The sequence below is a fragment of the Pantherophis guttatus genome, chromosome 4 (genome assembly GCF_059756535.1).
Source record: "Pantherophis guttatus breed Tessera chromosome 4, ASM5975653v1, whole genome shotgun sequence".
NCBI lineage: Eukaryota > Metazoa > Chordata > Lepidosauria > Squamata > Colubridae > Pantherophis > Pantherophis guttatus.
The window spans coordinates 2751195-2772949 of record NC_142066.1 but is presented as its reverse complement, the minus strand read 5'-3'; the positions used below and the strand labels follow the sequence as shown (position 1 = coordinate 2772949).

The 21755-nt window shown below is 46.8% G+C and overlaps 1 protein-coding gene across 4 annotated transcripts in view; it reads left to right on the top strand.

The window, feature by feature from the left end:
* Positions 1-21755, top strand: part of KCNAB3 (potassium voltage-gated channel subfamily A regulatory beta subunit 3) — a 41468-nt gene that overhangs the window by 13331 nt on the left and 6382 nt on the right. For 2 of the 4 annotated variants that reach the window (XM_034427070.3, XM_087891638.1), the window contains exons 2-12: positions 2512-2555; positions 3320-3357; positions 5052-5131; positions 9149-9193; positions 9758-9802; positions 10218-10261; positions 11542-11628; positions 12485-12520; positions 18990-19075; positions 19177-19297; positions 20775-20869. In XM_034427070.3, coding sequence (XP_034282961.2) covers positions 2512-2555; positions 3320-3357; positions 5052-5131; positions 9149-9193; positions 9758-9802; positions 10218-10261; positions 11542-11628; positions 12485-12520; positions 18990-19075; positions 19177-19297; positions 20775-20869 — 721 coding nt within the window. The remainder of the gene's footprint in view (positions 1-2511; positions 2556-3319; positions 3358-5051; positions 5132-9148; positions 9194-9757; positions 9803-10217; positions 10262-11541; positions 11629-12484; positions 12521-18989; positions 19076-19176; positions 19298-20774; positions 20870-21755) is intronic. The other 2 variants (XM_034427071.3, XM_087891639.1) reach the window with 1 other exon arrangement.

Genomic DNA, 21755 nt, shown 5'->3' with positions numbered 1-21755 from the left:
CAGATTAAAAGCCGGGGTTGACAAACTTTCGACGTGGGTCACGTTGGCCTCTGGATTTGGGTGAGGGTTGGGAGGAGGGCAGGACCCACATCCAGCAGATGAAGGTCACTTAACGGAACGGCGAGATCCGACCGAGAGGTTGAGACTCGCTCAACGTCCTGCAAACACCCATCGCGTTTCTCTTAAAGACAGAAGAGGGAGGGAGGGACGGGAAAAAAAAAACGGGATTTAATGTCGGGGATGCGTGGCCCACATTTAAATCTCCAGCGGTGATCTGTGGCTTGATGTTGGTTTTTTTTTCCTCCCTGCTTTTCAGAGGATTAATATTCGTTGTGTATTATGGTAATAGGATATATATATATATAGGATTGGAGCGCGACGTCACTAAAAAAGAAATGAGAATAGCTGCCCACATGAAACCGGGATGGTTCGTGGCCTGTTTTCCTCCCAGCAATTAGAAGCAGGAGTGACTCGGTTTCGAAAGTGCCAGGCGCAAACCGGCATCTATTTTTAACTTTGTTATTGCTCAGAAGGGTGGCTCCCTAATAAAACAGGCGAGAGTCACTAAAGCAGGGGAGGAACACGACCCACAAGGAGCAGCCACAGCCTTTCGGGGTACGCTGGGAACTTGGGACGAGTGTCAGAAGTTTCTGAGTACCCGTAATATTCCTGGTTGGTCCATCCCCCCAAAGCAACAAACGAATGGAAATGCAGCTTGCTCATCCCTTGTGGGGGTTCGGCCTGGATTTCTCCTCTAAATATGTTGGACTACAACTCCCAGCATGCTGGGCAGCACCAGAACAACGTTGCATGCTGTATGGAGGGCGGCACTCTGTCCTTAAAAGAAAGCGGACGTGAAACACAATTGTTGTGTTGGTGGAGGAAACCTCGCTCAGGGACCTTGTACAGGTAGTCCTCGACGTACGGCCGTTTGTTTAGTGACCGTTGAAAGTTACGACGGCACTGGAAAAAGGGACTTGTGACTGTTTTTCACACTTAGGACAGTTGTGGGGCATTCCCATTGTCACGTGGATCAAAATTCAGACGCTTGGCCGTTGACTCGTATTTATGATCGTTGCAGCGTCCCGGGGGGGGTGTCACGCGATCCCCTTTTGCGACCTTCTGACGAGCAACATCCATGGGGACGCCGGATTCATTTAACGACCGTGTCACTAGCGTAACAACCGCCGTGATTCACTTAACCAATGAAAGGCCAAGAAAGGCCGTTAAAAAATGGGGTCTGGATTCACTGAACAAACGACTCGCTTAGCAACAGAAATTGGGGGGAGTTCAATTGTGGTCGTAAGTCGAGAACTACCCGTAAGGGCATGTGCGAATGATCTTGGAGGGGACAGGAAGAGCTGCAGACAAGGCAAGAGGCAGCTGAGAGGCAATTGAGCCCACGGAAAGAATGAGGACATGGGAAGTAGCCAGTGGGTGGGATTCAGCCGGTTCTGTCCGGTTCGGGCAAATCGGTGGCGGCGACTCCAGTAGGACCCACCCACCCGCCTGGACATAATGCCGTCCTATTTCACCACATTTTGGAGGCTGTGCACATGCGCGGAAGGCTCCCGCACGAGCAAAGAACATATACAGAAGGCTGATCAGGCACGGAAGATGGCGCGTGTGAGCGAAGCGAGTGAGCGGACACACGCGCTCTCACATTTCCGAACCGGTAGGGAATGTAAGTGAATCCCACCTCTGGAAGAAGCTTCTCGGAAGACACTCTCCCTAGTTTCTTGGACTGTAAAGGGGGGGAGAGAGATGCAATTCACGGATGCAATACGGCAATTCACTTGCGCGTGCCGTCTGCACACGAGTGAGATGTCAAACAACAGCAGTTGTTTACACATTCATGCAGCACCCAAAACACAGCGATATAGGATGGGTTTGCGCCCCCACCCGCAGGTCGCCAGTACCAGTTCGCCTGAACCGGTCCGACCTGGCTGAATACCACCTCTGATTTATACCCTCTCTTGGGCTTTGAACTTGCTTCCTGTTCCTGTGAAAGAAACGTATCCTGATTGGTTGTCAGACTCCCAGGGGGCCATGCAAGGGGCAACTTTGTAGGTTGTCTTGAGTCCCAGGCTCGGTTGAATCCCGCTGGGTGATGTAATTTTCCCAGGTGCCATGTGATGAGATGGGTAGAGGGCTAATCCTATTATGTCCTGAGGTTGAAGGTCCTTTGTGTTGTAGATAAACTGGCCCAGTCTTTTGTCCTGTAGATAGGATGGCCCAGTCTTTCTGGGGCTATTAAGAAAGTCCAGTTGCCTCTTGGGACAACTGTGACCTGGAGGACTGAGAATTTCCATAGACATTTTCCCGTCACTTTCCTTCTGAGGGCTCAGCTGCCTCTTATCTTGCTTCTTCCGCATCTGTTCTTCCTGCCTCCCAAGGCCATTTCCACAGACCCTGACAGACCACCGTTGCCATCCCCAGTGCCAAAGGCTTAACTGAAAGTTGCGCCCACCCCCCACCCCAATTTCACTTTCCCGTTTCTTCCCATTGCAGGAACCTCGGGAAGTCTGGTCTGCGTGTCTCCTGTCTGGGCCTCGGTGAGTTCCGCAGCTTGAGAAACAATGAACTGGGTGGGCCTCGGTGGCGCAGAATCCTTCTGAAAGGTGGGAGGTCCCCTCAATTTTTTTGAAACTGTCTTGGGCGTGTTTGTCGTTTCCTCCTTCGCCAACCAGCTTCCAGCTCCACCACAGATAAGGTGTCAAAGAGACTGTAAGGTTTGTGGACTTCAACTCCCAGAATTCCCCAGTCAGCCACATAGGGTAACTTTCTTCACAGATGGTGGGAATGCAGTAAACGTCCTATATCTTGACTTCGGCAAAGTGGGAAAAAAAGAGCTGGCTGGGGAATTCTGGGAGTTGAAGTCCACAAATCTTAAATCAGGGTTCTCCGACCTTAGCCACTTTTAAGATTTGTGGACTTCAACTCCCAAAATTCCCCAGCCAGCCACATAGGGTAACTTTCTTCACAGATGGTGGGAATGCAGTAAATGTAATATATCTTGACTTCGGCAAAGTGGAAAAAAAGAGCTGGCTGGGGAATTCAGGGAGTTGAAGTCCACTGGTCTTAAATCAGGGCTCTCCGACCTTGGCCACTTCGTCTGGAATTCTATTGGGTCTCCTCTTGAGCAGAGGGTTGGACTAGAGGACCTCCAAGATCCCTTCCGACTCTTGTGATTCTGTTGCTTTCGGTTCTAGGCTAGGTTCTAGGTTCTTTCGATTAAGAGCAGCTTGGCAAATCTTTATTAGCAAGAGGGGGCGACCCACTCGATAATCCTATTTCAAAAGCCTGTTTTGCCTTGTAGGAACGTGGGTGACGTTTGGATCCCAGATCTCCGATGAGGTGAGTCTCAAACTTCCGCCCGCCTACCCATTTCATGACTGCAGTGGAAAGGTGGAATGGAGTAAAAGACAGGAAGAAGATCTGACCGTCAAGGACAGAGAAGAGGGTCTCAAGCCCCAGCCAAGAACATAACATGCAGATTTACAGATGAACAGAAGCAAGAGACCCTAATAGGAGACAACAACTCAGCTAAATCCTTCCCTCTTTCAGACAACCACAAAGCACATTCAGACATGCAAGATTCTTTAGCTATGATCATTTTTAAAAAATCCTGATTTATATGGATTGGGTGTTTTACTCTGGTCTACCTTGTTGGGCTCTTGCAGCAGTGAGATGCCCCGTTGCCCTACGAGCATCAGGGAGAATCTATTTCGATTCGGCAGAATTAAGAGCAATTAAAGTTTTGTAGGCTATAAACATCCTGAGGTCTTCTCTTCGCCCTTTGCTGAATTTCTTCTGGTTTTCCTAAAATGGGGTGCCAGAACTGGACACAATATCAGATCAGGTCAGCGTTTCTCAAAGTTGGCAGCTTTTAAGACAGGTGGACTTCAACTCCCAGAATTCCCCAGTCACCCATATAGTGTAACTTTCTTAAGAGATGGTGGGTATGCAGTAAACATAATATATCTTGACTTCGGCAAAGTGGAAAAAAAAAAGAGCGGGCTGGGGAATTCTGGGAGTTGAAGTCCCCAAGTCTTAAATCAGGGGGTCCCCAATCTTGACTACTTTTAAGACGGGTGGACTTCAACTCGCAGAATTCCCCAGTCACCCATATAGTGTAACTTTCTTAAGAGATGGTGGGTATGCAGTAAACATAATATATCTTGACTTCGGCAAAGTGAAAAAAAAAAAAAGAAATGGCTGGGGAATTCTGGGAGTTGAAGTCCACAAGTCTTAAATCAGGGGTCCCCAATCTTGACTATTTTTAAGACGGGTGGATTTCAACTCCCAGAATTCCCCAGCCAGCCATGTAGAGTAACTTTCTTAAGAGATGGTGGGTATGCAGTAAGTGTAATATATCTTGACTTCGGCAAAGTGAAAAAAAAAAAAGCTGGCTGGGGAATTCTGGGAGTTGAAGTCCACAAGTCTTAAATCAGGGGTCTCCAACATTGGCAACTTTAAGACTTGTGGACTTCGATTCCCAGAATTCCCCAGCCAGCCACGTAGGGTAACTTTCTTAATAGATGGTGGGTATGCAGTAAGTGTAATATATCTTGACTTTGGCAAAGTGAAAAAAAAAAAAAGAGCTGGCTGGGGAATTCTGGGAACTGAAGCCCACCCGTCTTAAAAGTTGCCATGGTTACTGACCTCCGTTGGGGAATTCTGGGAGTTGAAGTCCACCCATCTTAAAGTTGCTCGTTTTTTTGTGTTTTTTTTTTTTAAAAAGAGGTCTAGATTGACCTCGGCTTCCTCTCCAAGTCTCAAAATTGAATAGACCCAACTCCCTAGCCCCCCCCCCACATAATTGTGTGTCCAAAGAGAGAGAGAAGTTCCTAAATCTTTTTTTTTTCCCCTCCTTCCTGAACTGTTACCAGGCAGGAGTTAACCGGTTGGTGACAGATTTTTCTATCTCTGCAAGAGAAGCTTTTTCTAGAATGGGGGGAGGAAGGGGGGAGAGTGAAGCCTCTCAGATTAAAAAAGCCCCCCTCCTCTTTTCTCGAAACCCCCTTCCCCCCCTTTTTTTCTGCTTCCAGGTGGCTGAAAACGTGCTCACCATCGCTTACGAAAACGGGGTCAACCTCTTCGACACAGCCGAAGTCTACGCTTCTGGCAAGTAGGTTGGGCTGTTGCTCCCTTGTTCTTTCTTGGGGTTGGGGAGGGGGGGAAAGAAAATGGGGGGGGGGACGGGGAACGGACAGGATCCCGAGGCTTTGCCGACTGAGCTGCAGCTGCGTCACTTGGGCCGGGGAAGAAATTCAACCGGTGTAGATTCTCTCCCTTCGGGCGTTTGAATTGGGAGATTGGATGGCGTACGAGGGCGGTAAGACGGTGTGGCTTCTCACCTGGCAAGATGGACTAGGGGGTTGGACTAGAGGACCTCTGAGGCCCGTGATGGGGAACCTATGGCACGCAGAGCCATGTTGCCTGGCACGCCAGCTCAGCTCCGTCAGCTGATTTTCGGCCCTTTTGGGCCCACTAGAAGAGGGCCCGGGGATGGTGGTGGAAGGCCCGTTTTTCTTTCTCCTTGGCTCCAGATCCTCTCTATGCATCTGGGGAGGGCGCAAACAGCCTTCCCCACCCCCTCGGAGGCCCGAAACGGCCCGTTTCCCAACTTCCGGCCTCCGAAGGGATGGGGAAGGCTGTTTTTGCCCTCCCCAGATGCATAGAAAGGATCTGGAGCCAGGTGAGAAAGATAAACGGGCTTACCGGGCCATTGCGTGCCAGGAGTTGGGGGGGGGAAGGAGGGTCACGCTTGCATGTGCGTGGCGGGGCACATAGAATTATGGGTGTGGGCACACGCCTGCGCAAATCTCCCTCGCCTCCCCCCTTCCTGGCGCGCGATGGCAAAAAGGTTAGCCATTGCCAAGTTCCCTTAACTCTTGTCGGCATGGCCAAGGGGGCACCTCAACCACAGCCCCCCCCCCACAAGGCGTTGTGGGCGCCACCCCAACCCTGAGCCAACCCCTCCCTTCCTTCTGTGCCTGGCCTGCCGGCTCCTCCCAAGCATATAAATCGAATAATCGAAATAAAAAGATAAAAAGCTTCCAACTCCCCCGTGGCTATTTTCTGCGTTCGGGGAGATCTATCAAATAGTCCCACCGCGCACGGATGTGGGGGGGGGAAATGCTTTTATTATGCTCAGGAGCCCTCTTGTGCACTATGCATGAAAAAAAAAGCGCTTTTTCCATGCTCAGAAACCCTCTTGGCCGCTTTGCAGGGAGAAAAGGTGCTTTTTCCATGCTCTGAAGGTGCTTTTTCCCACCCATCCCATGCTCAGAGGCCCCCTTCTCTTGAAGGACTCTGTCCTAATGCAGATGGTTTAATCCCTGCTGGAACCTTCCGTCTTTCCACGAGACCAGCCGCCTTCCGTTTTTTGTTTTTTTTTTTCCCCCCTTGCATGTCACTTCGTAAGTCGAGCATTGGCTGGGAGCGTTTCCCTCTAAACTGTGGCCAATTTCAGAGTCGGTGACACGATTCTGTCATTCCGGATTTGGGGATCGGTCCAAACGAAGTGTGTGTGTGTGTGTGGGTGAGTGTGAGTGAAAAGGAGAGAGAGAGAAAGAGGGAGGGAGAGAGAGACAGAAAGAAAGAGAGGAAGAGAAAAAGAGAGGAAGAGAAAGAGAGAGAGAAAAAGAGAAGAGAGAGAGAAAGAGAAAGGGAGAAAAGGAAAGAGAGAGAGAAAGAAGAGAGAAAGAGTGAAAGAGAAAGAGGGAGAGGGAGAAAAGAGAAAGAAAAAGAAAGAGAAAGAGAAAGAGGAAGAAAGAGAGAACGAGAGAGAGAGAAAGAGAGAGAAAGAAAGAGAGAGAGGAAAAAAGAGAAAGTGAGAGAGAAAGAGAGAAAGAGGAAGAAAGAGAGAGAACGAGAGAGAGAAAGAGAGAATGAGAGAGAAAGAAAGAGAGAGGGGAAAAAAGAGAAAGTGAGAGAGAGAAAGAAAGAAAGGGAGAAAATGAAAAAGATAGATAGAAGAGGGAAGGAAAGAGGGAAAGAGAGAAAGAGAAAGAGAGAGAAAAGAGAGAAAGAGAGAGAAAGAGAGAGAGAAAGAGGAAGCGAGAGAGAAAGAAAATGACAGAGCGAAAAAGAGGGAGAGAGGAAAAAAGAAAGAAAAGGAGAGAAAGAAAGAAAGAAAGAAAAAGAGAGAAAGAAAGAGAGAAAAGAGAGAAAAAGAGGAAGAAAGAGAGAGAACAAAAGAGAGAGAAAGAAAGAAAGAGAAAGAAAAGATATATAATATATGTATGTATGTATGTATGTACGTACGTACATACATACATACATACATACATACATACATACATACACTCCCAAAGGATGATGGAAAACTTAGAAAGGTTGATTCAGGTGGAGCTGAATCCCGTCAACGACAACCAGACAGACGGGGCCTTTGCACAAATCGTAGCGCACAGGGCACACACACACACACACACACACACACACACACAGTTGTGCACTCTCTCTCGCACACACACCAATGCACGGACGGGCGATCGGTCAGCCGGAAGGCTTCTTACGGGGTTGCCATTTCAGCTGCTTAGCAATGGCTGCAAAGCTGTCCACGTTGTAAGAGGAGAGTTGTGTTCCTTTGCAATGCTAACACAACAAACAAACAACAACAACAACAACAACAACAAAAATCAGGATCCTGGCAGCAGCTTTGCACAAAGGCTTCTGTCCTGGTAGTCAGCAAAGGAGCTTCCATGTTCCTCCTCCTCACGACTAAGGGAATTGCAAGAGTCGGAAGGGACCTCGGAGGTCATCTAGTCCAACCCCCTGCTTAGGAAGGAGCCATTATTACGGAGCGTGTAATTCTTGGGGGGGGGTGAGAAGAGAGAAATTCTGTACAGCTTCCTCCTTTTTCTCACCCCACTGGAAACCACACGCCGTTTCCCAACACAGCGGCCGATCAAGGAAGGGAGGCCTCCAAGCGATTTTCTTACAGCCCCGAGAAGCTCCCTGCCCTCCGCAGAGGAAGGGGGGAAAGAGGGGAGGACGGAAAGGGGGAGGAGGACGAGGGAGGGAGCTGATGCAAGATTTCTGCCTTTTAATAAGATTTATTAATTGGAGAGACTCCTGATTCTCCTTCCTTCCTTCCTTCCTTTTTCCTTTCTTCCTCTTTCCTTCTCTCCTTCTCTCCCTCCCTCCTTCTCATGATCATCCCTGTTTTATTCCTTCCTTCCTTTCCCTCCTCTCCCTCCCTCCTTCCCTCCTTCTCTTTCTCTTTTCTCTTTCCCTTTCTTCCTTCCTTCCTTTTTCCTTCTCTCCCTCCTTCCCTCCTTCTCATGATCATCCCTGTTTTATTCCTTCCTTCCTTTCCCTCCTCTCCCTCCCTCCTTCTCTTTTCTTTCTTTCCCTTTCTCTTCCTTCCCTCCCTTCCTTTCTTCCTTCCTTCCTTCCTTTTTCCTTCTCTCCCTCCTTCCCTCCTTCTCATGATCATCCCTGTTTTATTCCTTCCTTCCTTTCCCTCCTCTCCCTCCCTCATTATCATCCGTTTTTCCTTCCTCCCTCCCTCTCTCCTTCTCCTCCCCTTCTCTACCCTCCCTCCCTTCCTTCTCTCTCTCCCTCCCTCATGATCATCCATTTTATTCCTTCCTTCCTTCCTTCCCTTCCCCCGCTCTCCCTCCCTTCCTTTCCCCCCTCTCCCTCCCTCCTTATTATCATCCTTTTTTCCTTCCTTCCTTCCTTCCTCCCTCCGTCCCTTGGTCCCACTCTCCCTCCTTTCCCTCCCCTCTTCTCTCCCCTCCCTCCCTCCCATTCTTTTTCCCTCTCCCTCTTTCCCTCCTTCTCTCTCTTTTCTTTCTTTCCCTTTCTCTTCCCTCCCTCCCTTCCTTTCTTCCTTCCTTTTTGCTTCTTTCCCTCCTTCTCATGATCATCCCTTCCTTCCTTTCCCTCCTCTCCCTCCCTCATTATCATCCGTTTTTCCTTCCTTTCTTCCTCCCTCCCTCTCTCCTTTCCCTCCCCTCTTGTCTCCCCTCCCTCCCATCCTTTTTCCCTCTCTCACGCCTTCCCTCTTTCTCATGATTATGCCTGCTTTTCCTTCCTTCCTTCCTTCCCTTTTCTATTTCCTTTCCTTCTTTCTTTCCTCTTTTCCATATCCTTCCGTCCACCTTTTTTCTCTTCCATTCTTTTTTTTTTCCAGAGCAGAAAAAACCTTGGGAAACATCTTGAAGAGCAAAGGATGGAGGTAAGGTGCCCCCACTCGGTCCCTGCTGGCAGGTGGCACCAAGGATGCCCCCCAACCCAGATTGGCATCTGGGTCCTTTCCTGGAAGGGCGGAGAGGGTGAGAGTGGGTGGGGCTGTGAGGTCATCGAAGGGGGCGGAGTCACAGCACCTGGATCTGGACTCCAGTTCGACTCCATTTCACGACCTTTCTCGTCACCGTGGTTAAGTGAATCGCCGCGGTTGTTAAGCGAGTCACGCGGTTGTTAAGTGAACCCGGCTTCCCCGGGGACTTGGCTTGGCGGAAGGTCGCAAAAGGGGATGACCCAGGGACGCTGCCACCGTCATAAGTGTGAGTCCGTTGCCGAGCGTCTTGAGTTTTGATCACGGGCATTTGACCACCCTGGGGATACGGCGACGGTCGTAAGTGTGAAAAAAAACCGGTCATACGTCTCTTTTCTCAGTGACGGAACGTCGGACGGTCGCTAAATGAAACGTCGTAAGTCGAGGACTGCCTGTATTTCTCGCCGTAGGGTTTTGAGGGCCTCCGTCTGCTCACTTTTTTTTCTCTTTTGACTTCTTTTGCAGGCGTTCCAGTTACGTGGTTACCACCAAAATTTACTGGGGAGGCCAGTAAGTGCCCCGAGGGAGGCTTGGGAGGAAATGGGGGGCTCAGCTGGGCAGTGGGACCCCCACCCCACCCCCGTCTCCCAGACCTGCTTGTCTGCAGAAAAATCAGATTTTCCCCCCCTTCAGTGCTGTCTTTTCCAAAGGGTGTCTTCCGATGGCATTGGACTACAAGGCCCATCCTCCCCTGACAAGTGGTAGCTGGGGGTGGGTGGGAGGGAGGAAGGCCCCTGCATGTGAATAAGGCTGTCTTTTTTATTGTGGCCTTGTGGAAAACAGGAACGGAGCCCCCCCACCCCCGCGGTATTTTTCTAGGGGACCCCCTCAAAACATCTACCTGCCCCTTGGGGATTTGGGGGGGGGCAGCTGGGCCTTGGGTGTGAATCTTTAACCTCTTTCCCCCCCCCCCTTTTCTTCAAAGGGCTGAGACGGAAAGGGGCTTATCACGGAAACACATCATTGAGGGTGAGAAGGAGGGAGGGGGCTGGGGATGGGATGGGATGGGAGATGAGTCTCAAGGGAGGGGGGAGGGGGCAATTCATGGAAAGGGAGGGAGGGAGGAAGAGAGAGAAGAAGAAGAGAGGGAGAGAGAAGCAAAATAGAAGGAAGGGAGGAAGGAAGGAAGGAAGAAGAAAAATAGATGAGGGAGGGAAGGAGAAGAAAAATAGAAGAGAAGAAAGAAGGAAGGAAGGAAGGAGAAAAATAGATAAGAGGAAAGGTGGAGGGAGGGAGAAGAGAAATAGGAGAGGAAGGAAAGAAGGAGAAAAATAGATAAGAGGAAGGGGGAGGGAGGGAGAAGAGAAATAGAAGGGAGAAGAAAGAAGGAAGGAAGGAAGGAGAAAAATAGATAAGAGGAAGGGGGAGGGAGGGAGAAGAGAAATAGGAGAGGAAGGAAGGAAGGAAGGAAGGAAGGAAGGAAGGAAGGAAGGAAGGAAGGAAGGAAGGAGAAAAATAGATAAGAAGAAGGGGGAGGGAGGGAGAAGAGAAATAGAAGGGAGAGGAAGGAAGGAAGAAAGAAGGAAGGAAGGAAGGAAGGAGAAAAAATAGATGAGGAAGGGTGGAGGGAGGGAGGGAGAAGAGAAATAGGAGCGGAAGGAAGGAAGGAGAAAAATAGATAAGAGGGAGGGAAGGAGAAGAAAAATGGAAGGGAGAAGAAAGAAAGAAGGAAGGAAGAAGAAAAATAGATAAGAGAAAAGGTGGAGGGAGGGAGAAGAGAAATGGGAGAGGAAGGAAGGAAGGAAGGAAGGAAGGAAGGAAGGAAGGAAGGAAGGAAGGAAGGAAGGAAGGAAAGAGAAAAATAGATAAGAGGAAGGGGGAGGGAGGGAGAAGAGAAATAGGAGAGGAAGGAAGGAAGGAGATAAACAGATAAGAGGGAGGGAAGGAGAAGAAAAATAGAAGGGAGAAGAAAGAAGGAAGGAAGGAAAAAAATAGATAAGAGGAAGAGTGGAAGGAGAGAGAAAAGAAATAGGAGAGAAAGGAAGGAAGGGTGGATGGAAGGGATGGATGGATGAACAGATGAAAGGAAGGAGGGATGGATGGAAAGAAGGATGAATAGAAGGATGGATTAAGGGGCAAAAGAGTGGATGGATGGATGGATGGACGGAAGAGCCAATGGATAGAGGGGAGGATGGATTACAATCTCCGCAGTCCCGGATGGTGACCCCCAGCTCCCATCATCCCCAGCCCTCCCACTTTGGCGCTTGCAATTCCAACCTTTCTCCTCCCTCCCTCCTTCCATTTCCCAGGGCTGAAAGGGTCCCTGCAGAGGCTTCAGCTGGGCTACGTCGACATCGTCTTTGCCAACCGGATGGATGCCAACAGCCCCATGGAAGGTGGGTGGCTTCTAACCTTCTCTTCTCCCCCTCCCCACATTGAACTTTGGGGGGGGTCAGGATTCAGGAACCCCCACTTTCCCAGCCTTCCCATTTTGAGTCAGGGCTCTGCCTCCGTTTACCCTGGACAAAATGCCTTTTTTTTATCACCTGCCGGGATTATCCCACAATTTTTAAAAAAACAACATTTAATTATTGTCTCCCATATTCCAGAACCACATTTTGCAGGAGGGGAGTTGAAAACTACCCAGAGTGTGGCAGCCATTTTGACTTTTTTGACCTCACGCTGTCGCTCTGTCCTTACGACGCTGCTTTCGTTCCGGAGGGGGGGGAAAAAAACATGCGGAAAAGAAATAAGAAATAGGAAAAGCCAAGAACTGCCCAGGAAGAAAGAAAGAAGAAAGGGAAAAGGGGGCTAGATCGGGGACTTATGACCGGTCCTCGCACTTACGACGGTCCCCGTGGCCATGTCGTCAAAATTCATAGATACGCAGCTGGTATCTACGACAGGTCATGCAACCGCCATTTATATTATGACCTTCTGGCCGGAGGCTAGATTTGCTGAGCGGAAATGTCGGATTCGCTTCACAACCGTCCCCGACTCGCTTAACGACCATCAGGAAAATGGTCGTAAAACCAGACGTGACTTCCTTAACAACCGCAGTTTGCCTCTGCTCTCGCGGAGACGTCCTTCCTTAGTGAAGCCGACGGCCTCTGTTCCCCCCCCCATTTTTTTTTCTAGGGAGGGGGTGCAGGGGAGGGGGTGACACCCCCCAGCCCCAAATTTTGGTATCTAGTCAACCAGGCTTGGCTTTGCAAACTCCAGCCCGTCTCACTGGTTCTCTCCTTGCTGCAGAGGGCGACCTGAATTTCCGAGTATTCTTGCTGGAAGGTACTATATGAGCCCCCCTCCCCAATTTCCTGCTCCCCCTCTTGTCTCTTGCACCCCGAACCTCTCAAGCCTTTAGAAAAAGGGGAAGGGGGGAACGAACAAAAAACAGGTGTATAATACATCAGTCTTTCTCAACCGCTCTGCCCCTTTAAGACGGGTGGACTTCAGCTCCCAGAATTCATAGCCCTGCTGGGGAATTCTGGGAGTTGAAGTCCACCCGTCTTAAAGGGGCCCCGAGGCTAATGAACCAACAAATTTGCAGGTGCTTTTAAATCTGCATTTTTTTTTCTTCCTTCCCAAGAGCGAATGGCATTTGGGGGTGGGAAACATTGTGGGTCCCCAATTCAGTGAGGAGGGAGACCCCCAAATTCTAGGAAGGGCTCTTTGGGTGGAGGTGGGGTCTTTTGGGTCGCCTCTCGATGGGGATTTCCCCCCACAGCTTTTCAGTAGAAAACGGTTAAGTTCAATGGGTCGGATTTCAATGTATTTGTTTTACATTCCAGGCAGGAATTTTAAAAAGTGCCCTATTTCTATTTTTTTAAAAAAATTATTATTTATTGGTCTGCTGTCTGAACTCATGCTGATTATAGGGTAGCTGGAAGGAATAGAATAGAATAGAATAGAATAGAATAGAATAGAATAGAATAGAATAGAATAGAATAGAATAGATAATAAAATATAGAATTAGAAAAGAATAAAATATAGAATTTCGAATAGAATAGATAATAAAATATAGAATTAGAAAAGAATAAAATATAGAATAGAATAGATAATAGAATAGATAATAGAATTTTATTGAATTGAACAGAATATAGAATTTAGAATAGAATAGATAATAAAATATAGAACTAGAATAGATAATAAAATATAGAATTAGAAAAGAATAAAATATAGAATTAGAAAAGAATAAAATATAGAATTTAGAATAGAATAGAAGAATCGAATAGAATAGATAATAGAATAGAATAGATAATTGAATTGAATTGAATTGAATTGAACAGAATATAGAATTTAGAATAGAACAGATAATAAAATATAGAATTAGAAAAGAATAAAATATAGAATTTAGAATAGAATAGAAGAATAGAATAGAATAGAATAGAATAGATAATAGTATTGAATAGAATAGATAATAGAATTGAATTGAATTGAACAGAATATAGAATTTAAAATAGAATAGAATAGATAATAAAATATAGAATTAGAAAAGAATAAAATATAGAATTTAGAATAGAATAGAATAATAGAATAGAATAGAATAGATAATAGAATAGAATTGAATTGAATTGAACAGAATATAGAATTTAGAATAGAATAGATAATAAAATATAGAATTTAGAATAGAACAGATAATAAAATATAGAATTAGAAAAGAATAAAATATAGAATACAATAATAGACTAAAATAGAATAGCAACAGAAACAGAAACAGAATCAATTAGAATTGGAATAGAAATAGAATAGAATAGAACAGAAGAGTTGGAAGGGGTCTTGGAGATCTTCTAGTCCAACCCCGTAAACCATTTCAGACAAACGGTTATCCAATCTCTTCTTAAAAACTTCCAGTGTTTGGGGAAGACTCTCATTCTGTAATTAGGGGCTTTAGGGTGCAGTCAAAAAAGTCAAAATGGCCGACGTGAGTGCGACCAAACCTGTTCCCGTTTCACGGGCTTCGCTGTTACGACCGTCCCTTTCCAGACAAAGGCTGTGGGGTGGAGGGCCCTTTCGAATCGGGGAAATGTGGGGTGGGGTGAGGGGGTTCTCCCTAGACCAAGATGGGGCAGGGACCGTAGTACAAAGCCTGCTTTTTTAAAACCACAAGTAGTCCTCGACTTAATAACAGTTTGTTTAGTGACCGTTGGAAGTTACAACGGCACTGACAAAAAGCAACTTAGGGCCGTTTTTCACACTTACGACCATGGCAGAATCCCTCCATGGTCACGTGATCAAAATCCGCGACCTTCTGACAAGCAAAGCCAATGGGGAAAGCCAGATTCATTTAACGACCGTGTGACTCACTTAACTGCAGGGATTCGCTTAACGACGGTGGCAAAAAAAAGGTCGTAAAAGGGGGCAACACTCTCTTCACACCTAGCAGTGAAACTTTCCAAGGACTACTGGAAATAATTTGCGTTGCTTTTAAAACAATCACAGAAAAAGGAAAAAAAAAAAAAGCCAAAAGGACCGAAAGGTGAAGATGCGATACTTATCATAAAATATAAAATAAATCAGAAGGGCTTAAAAAACAAGGGAAAAAGTACGACCACCATTGAGCCCAAAATTTTCGTTGCTAAGTGAGAAATTCGTTAAGTGAGTTCTGCCCCATTTCACGACCTTTTTTTTGGCCACGTTTGTTAATGAATCTCTTCCGTTGTTAAGTGAGTAACCCGGTTGTTAAGTGACTCGGCCTTTCCCAAATGACTTTGCTGGTCAGAAGGTCACGTGACTCTGGGAGACTGCAACCGTCGTAAATGTGAAGCAGGTGTCAAGCCTCCGAATGTAAATCACATGTCCATGGAGATGCGGCAATGGTCATAATGTGAAAAACGGTCATACGTCACGTTTTCCCGTGCTCTTGTAACGGTCATTAAATGAACTGTTGTAAGTCGAGGACTGCTTGTCGTAGGATCTGGGATCCGGCTTGAGAGGTCTGTCCTGCCTCTTGTCTTGAACCCAGGACTTCTCTTTGCTGTCCATAATAGCCTCCTAGCTGTAGCCAGCTGTATTTTCTCACCCCTTAATTCACTGTTTCTCAACCTTAGCCCCTTTAAGACGGGTGGACTTCAACTCCCAGAATTCCCCAGTCAGCCATATAAGGTAACTTTCTTCATAGATGGTGGGTATGCACTAAACGTAATATATCTTTGACTTCAGCAAAGTGAAAAAAAAAAAAAGCTGGCTGGGGAATTCTGGGAGTTGAAGTCCACAAGTCTTAAATCAGGGGCCTTGGCCCCTTTAAGATGGGTGGACTTCAACTCCCAGAATTCCCCAGTCAGTCACGTAGGGTAACCTTCTTAATAGACGGAGGGTATGCAGTAAATGTAATATATCTTGACTTCGGCAAAGTGGGGGGTAAAAAAGAGCTGGCTGAGGAATTCTGGGAGTTGAAGTCTTAAATCAGGGGTCTCTAACCTTGGCAACTTTAAGACCGGTGGACTTCAACACCCAGAATCCCCCAGCCAGCTCTTTCTCCCCTCCCCCCCCACTTTACTGAAGTCAAGATATATTATGCTTACTGCATACCCTCCATCTATTAAGAAAGTTACTCTACGTGGCTGCCTGGGGAATTCTGGGAGTTGAAGTCCACAAGTCTTAAATAAGGGGTCTCCCGCCTTGGTCACTTTAAGATGGGTGGACTTCAACTCCCAGAATTCCCCAGGCAGCCACATAGGGTAACTTTCTTAATAGATGGAGGGTATGCAGTAAGCGTAATATATCTTGAGTTCAGTAAAGTGGGGGGGGGAAGAGCTGGCTGGGGAATTCTGGGTGTTGAAGTCCACCGCTCTTAAAGTTGCCAAGGTTAGAGACCCCTGATTTAAGACTTCAACTCCCAGAATTCCCCAGCCAGCTTTTTCCCCCCAATTTGCTGAAGTCAAGATATATTACATTTACTGCATACCCACCGTCTATTAAGAAAGTTACTCTACACGCCTGGCTGGGGAATTCTGGGAGTTGAAGTCCACCCGTCTTAAACGGGTCAAGAATGACAAACCTTCCCTTACCCTTCTGTGTAGGAAGCAGACGTGCGTAGTGTGTAGTTGCAAGCTTTGTGCTCCCCACACCCCCCCACATCTGAAGTTGTGTGTGGCTTGTGTTTCCAACGACAACCCGAGACTCCGGTTTAGCTGCTTTTTAATCATTTCAGCCACTGTTTCAATTAATCCAGAAATCCTGATCGCAAAAACGTCATTCTGCCTGGAAAGTATCTTATTGTGAAATAAGTACAGTTACTCCTCCACTTACAACAGGTCACTTAGTGACCGTTCCAAGTTATGACTGCACTGAAAAAAGGAGCCTTTTTCGCGGTTACTTACAACCTGTCCAGCATCTCCACGATGTGATCAAAATTCAGACGCTTGGCATCCGATTCACATTTATGACGGTCGCAGTGTCCCGGAGTAACACAGTCCCCTTTTGCGACCAACATCAATAGGGAAACCAGAGTCACCTAACAAGCGTGTGGCAACTATAGTGATTAACCGCTGTGGAAAGAACTGTCGCAAAATTCGCTTAAGAAATGTTTGACTTAGCGACGAAAAATATTGGGTTCCACTTGTGGGTCGTAAATCGAGGACTACCTGAAATAAGTCAAAAATAAGTAAAATACCCTGTTGTATTTTAGGGTTAAAATCAAGCTATGAGGAGTTGAAAGAGTTGGCAGCTTTATAGGGTGTTTTTCAGGGGTGAAATGCTCCCGGTTCGGACCGGATCGCCCGATCCGGTAGCGATGGAGACGGGTGGTTCGGAGAACCGGTAGCAAAAATCCCTGCTCCCCCCCAATTGCCCAGCTGAGCCGCGCGATCATCAGAGGCTTTTTAAAAAAAATTTAAAAGCATTTTTTCTACAACCTCTTTGGCCGAAAAAATGCTTTTAAAAGTTTAAAAAAAAAAAGCCTCTGATGATTAGGCAAGTCAGCTGGAATTGTCAGAGGCTTTTTTAAATAGCGGACTGACATTTTGCAATGTTCTTTGCAAAGATTTCCTTTAATGTATTTCACACTTCCTCTTCCGCTTTCTTGATTTTTCTTAAGGAAAAATGATTTTTTAAAAAGTGGCGATTATTTTCTTTATGAAAAGTGATTTTAAAAAACAACAACAACAACAAATACCTCCAGCCTTTTTTTCATTAGGTGGTGCTAAATTGAAAATATAAGGTGGCAATGGACTCGTGCATTCATGCAATAAACTCAGGTGTGTGCGTATGTGGTTTTTTTTTTTTTTTTTTTTTTTGTCCAAACTGTGGTTTGTTGAATCAACCCCAACATTTGGGTTCATTCACCAAAACAAGTCCTGTTGATGCATAAATACGTTGCCTGCAGGGACTTTCTAACAGAAAATCTTGGACAAAGATTTCCCAATTTCCCAGAGTTTGCTAAAAGTAGAGATGTCCGCGAAATTGCTCGGAAACGTAAAGATGGATTTGTGATTGCGATTGCTATCTTGACTTGGATCCCCTCCTGAATGTTAACATTCAGGCTGTAGATTTCGAAGCAGCCACTTAAATCGGGGTCTTTTTAAAGCAACTTGAAAGTTCCTGGGAGTTGAAGTCCGCCCATCTTCAAGTGACCAAGTTTGAAAGGGAAAAAAAAAAAAAACACTTGTCTTTTCCAACTTCTGGATTGGAGGAGATGGGGGACTACAACTCCCAAGAGGCTCGGCGTCAGGGGGACTCCTGGGAATTGGAGTCCAGTCATCTCGAAGTGGCTCTGTTGGGGAAAGCTCTTAAAACTCCTCTCTGCGTGTCAGGATGGGATTCCCGCCAGGTGTTGTGGCTCCGTTACCGGAGCCTGTGTCATCGGCAGGAGAGGACTCCGAGAGTGAAGGGGAGGAGTTGGCAAGGCCTCCCTCTCCAGGAGCCTCCTCTCTGGCAAGGCCTTCGGTGTCCGCCGAAGGGCAAGAGATAGGGCCGGGGCCAAGCACGTCCACGCAGCCACAGGTGGACAGTGATGAGGGTAATGAGTCTTGGCTGGATCCACGCCAGCGTCGCAGAGATAAGCGCGCGCAACAGAAGAAAAGGCGTGCCCGAGATTAGGCTGACCACTGGACCACACCCCACAGGATATAAAAGGGAGCGTGGTGGCCAGTCAAACCTTGTGACGAACAAAGCTGAAAGCTTCCACGCCATTCTGCATTGCCGGACTTTTTGCTATAGACTTTGCTGGATTATCTCTGGACTTGACTGACTCCGTAATTATTGAGCTGTTTCTTTTGATGTACCAGAAGTGGGGAGAAGTTATCTCTCCTCTTCGTAAGTAATAAACTCTTGGCAGGCAGCCACTAGGTTGTTGCCAAGTTCCGTTATCATAAGGAAAAGGATTTTGCCGGCTGGTTTGGTCTTTAACTCTTGAACGTCTGTTGGTGTATGTGCGTGTGGTTGGGGACAGAACACCAGGTTCTGAAGCCGAAGCAGAACAAGATGGACCTTCTAAAAAGACATTCAACCTATTTTTTTCCAAAGCACCAGAAAGCAGGACAAGAAACGACGGATGGAAATTAACGAAAGAGAGAACCAACCTAGAACTAAGGAGACATTTCCTGACAGGGGGAACAATTAGCCGGTGGAACTGCCTGCCTCCAGAACTATGACATTCTGTTCAGATGAACGTCCGCATCAAGCGGCTTGCCTTCGTTCCCTTTTTTTCCTCCCCTGGCCTGTTTTTCGGAGTACGAAAGACTCCCCGTCTTCGAAATGCGAGGGGAAAGATAACTTTAGTGCTGATCCCTCATTATATTTTCCTTCTTCCCGCCAGAGATCGTCCGAGCCATGACTTACGTGATCAATCAAGGCATGGCCATGTACTGGGGGACTTCTCGCTGGAGCGCCATGGAGATTATGGTAAATTCTGATGGGTTTTTTTTTTTGTTGGGAGTGGTTCCTCTCTTTTTTCATTTTCCCACTCTCTTCTTCCTTTCCCCTCTTTCTTCTCCGCAACGTAGGAAGCCTACTCGGTAGCTCGGCAGTTCAACCTCATCCCTCCCGTCTGCGAACAGGCGGAATATCATATGTTCCAGAGAGAAAAGGTGGAAACTCAGCTTCCGGAGTTGTATCACAAGATAGGTATGAAGGAAGGAGGAAGAAGGGATTGGGGAAGAGGAGGAGGAGGAGGAGGAGGAGGAGTGGGTCTCAGGGAGAGAGCCCTTCTCCTCCCCCTATTTTCCCCTCCTGCATTATAAGGTTTTTCCTTGTCCTCCTCTCCATCTATTCCAGTGTTTCTCAACCTTGGAAGCTTGAAGATGGGTGAACTTCAACTCCCAGAATCCCCCAGCCAGCGCTGCTGGCTGGGGGATTCTGGGAGTTGAAGTCTACCCATCTTCAAGCTATCAAGGTTGAGAAACACTGATCTGTTCATTGCAACCCTGCTTTGACCTAGATCAGTTGGCAACTTGTGGACTTCAACTCCCAGAATTCCCCAGTCAGCCACATAGGGTAACTTCCTTTTTTTTCTTTTTTCTTTTTTAATAAATGTTTTATTTTTATTTCTCATAAGCATATTTAAGTGTACAGTCTCTTATCCATCATTCATCATTCATCTTTTCACTTTCATTTCTGTTTGTTCGGGGCTGCTCTTTTACCATTTCCTCTTCTTTCGTTTTACCGCAACCTTTCCTCTTCTCCTTCCCTCCTCTTCCTCCTTCTGTCCCTTTCTACTTTCTTCATTCCTCCTCTCCTCTCCTCCCATCCCCTTCCCCCACTCCTCTCTTCTTCCTCCCTTTCTAACCCTCTCTCCTACTCCTTTCCCCTCTCTTTTCTGCCTCTCCTTTTCCCTCTCTTCTATCCCTCTCTCTCCTTTCCTCTCTTCTCCCCTGCTTCCCTCTCTCTATTCCTCTCTCCTTTCCCTTTCTTTTGTTGTATCCATTTTCAATTTAATTTAATACTTACCTGGCAGGGGAGATAATTTGATCATGTAGGATAACTTTCTTAATAGATGGTGGGTATGCAGTCAGCGTAATATATCTTGACTTCAGCAAAGTGGGGGGAAAAAGAGCTGGCTGGGGAATTCTGGGAGTTGAAGTCCACAAGTCTTAAATCAGGGAGTCTCCAACCTTGGCAACTTGAAGACTTGTGGACTTCAACTCCCAGAATTCTCCAGCCAGCCACGTAGGGTAACTTTCTTAATAGATGGTGGGTATGCAGTAAGCGTAATATATCTTGATTTCATTTAGCAAAGTGGGGGGAAAAAGAGCTGGCTGAGGAATTCTGGGAGTTGAAGTCCAACCATCTTAAAGTTGAGTTGGGAAACGTTGACCTAAATGAACACAAGAAGAGTCCAGTTGTGTTTTCATGGGTTTTCCTACCTAAGAGACAAACCATGATTCCTAAACACAGCACACTGCAGAAGTGAAGGTGGCTTATTTTAGCCCAAGGTTAGTGGGCTAAGCCCCTTCAAGTGACTGACCGACTGATGCTTGAAGGATCTGGAGGCCCCTTGCTGTAGGGTCATAGTAAGCTTTTGAGGGAAGGCTGTGAGTGATACCTGAAGATTTAGTGAGAGCAGATCCATCCTGACCCCACCTGCCCCATTTACCTTCTTCAGGTGTAGGAGCTATAACTTGGTCTCCACTGGCGTGTGGACTCATCACGGGAAAATATGAAGAACACGTGCCGGAGAACTGCCGGGCAGCCATGAAGGTAGGATCCTGACCATTCTTGACCGCCAAAATACAGCACAATCTCTTCCAGTTGGGTTTCTCAAGTCTTCCTTGAAAGCTCAGAGTCTCCTTCGCTAAGAATTTTTGGGGACTGAAGGTGGTCTTCTACCGTTAGGTGTGGAGGTCTCCCAGATTCTCCTGGTCAGCAGGGCCAAAGCTGAGAATCCGGGAGGTGAACCCATAATAACCTCTGGAATTGGCTGAGGATGGGTCCTTCTGCCTTCAAATGATGATGATGATGATGATGATAGTGTGATATCCGTTCATTCGTGTCCGGCTTTTGGTGATTCTGTGGGCCAGGTCTCTCCCCATCTTCCTCTCGGGACTTTTATTGTTTCGTCGAAGTATAAAATGCAAAGGAAAATAAAACATAGGAAACGAGGGGAAGGAAACAGAGAGAGGGAAGGAAAATATGAGTGACAAAGGGGGAAAGAGAAAAAAAAACACATTGATTTCCAACTCTTTTTATCACAGTAGGACAACATAAGAACCTCAACTTTTTACTTTTACACATTAGTTTACTTTTACACATTTTACACATTAGTGTATCGCTAGCCATTTCTACAACTGCCCTGCCGGAAATTCTACAATTCTACAATTTCCTGCCCTTTTCTACAATTTCCTGCCCTTTGGAACGAACTGCCCCCCGGAAATACGCACAATCTCTGACCTCCGAGTTTTTCGCTGCGCCCTCAAGACCCTGCTCTTCCGACAGGCAGGGCTATCTTTGTAAAGGAGTTTTAAATTCGGAGTTTTTAAATTTTGGGGGGTTTTCACGAATCTCGGCCGTAAATGTAATAATTTCAATAATTTTTAAATTTAATTGGGATTTGTATTGTGTTTTTTTACTTGGCTGTGCACCGCCC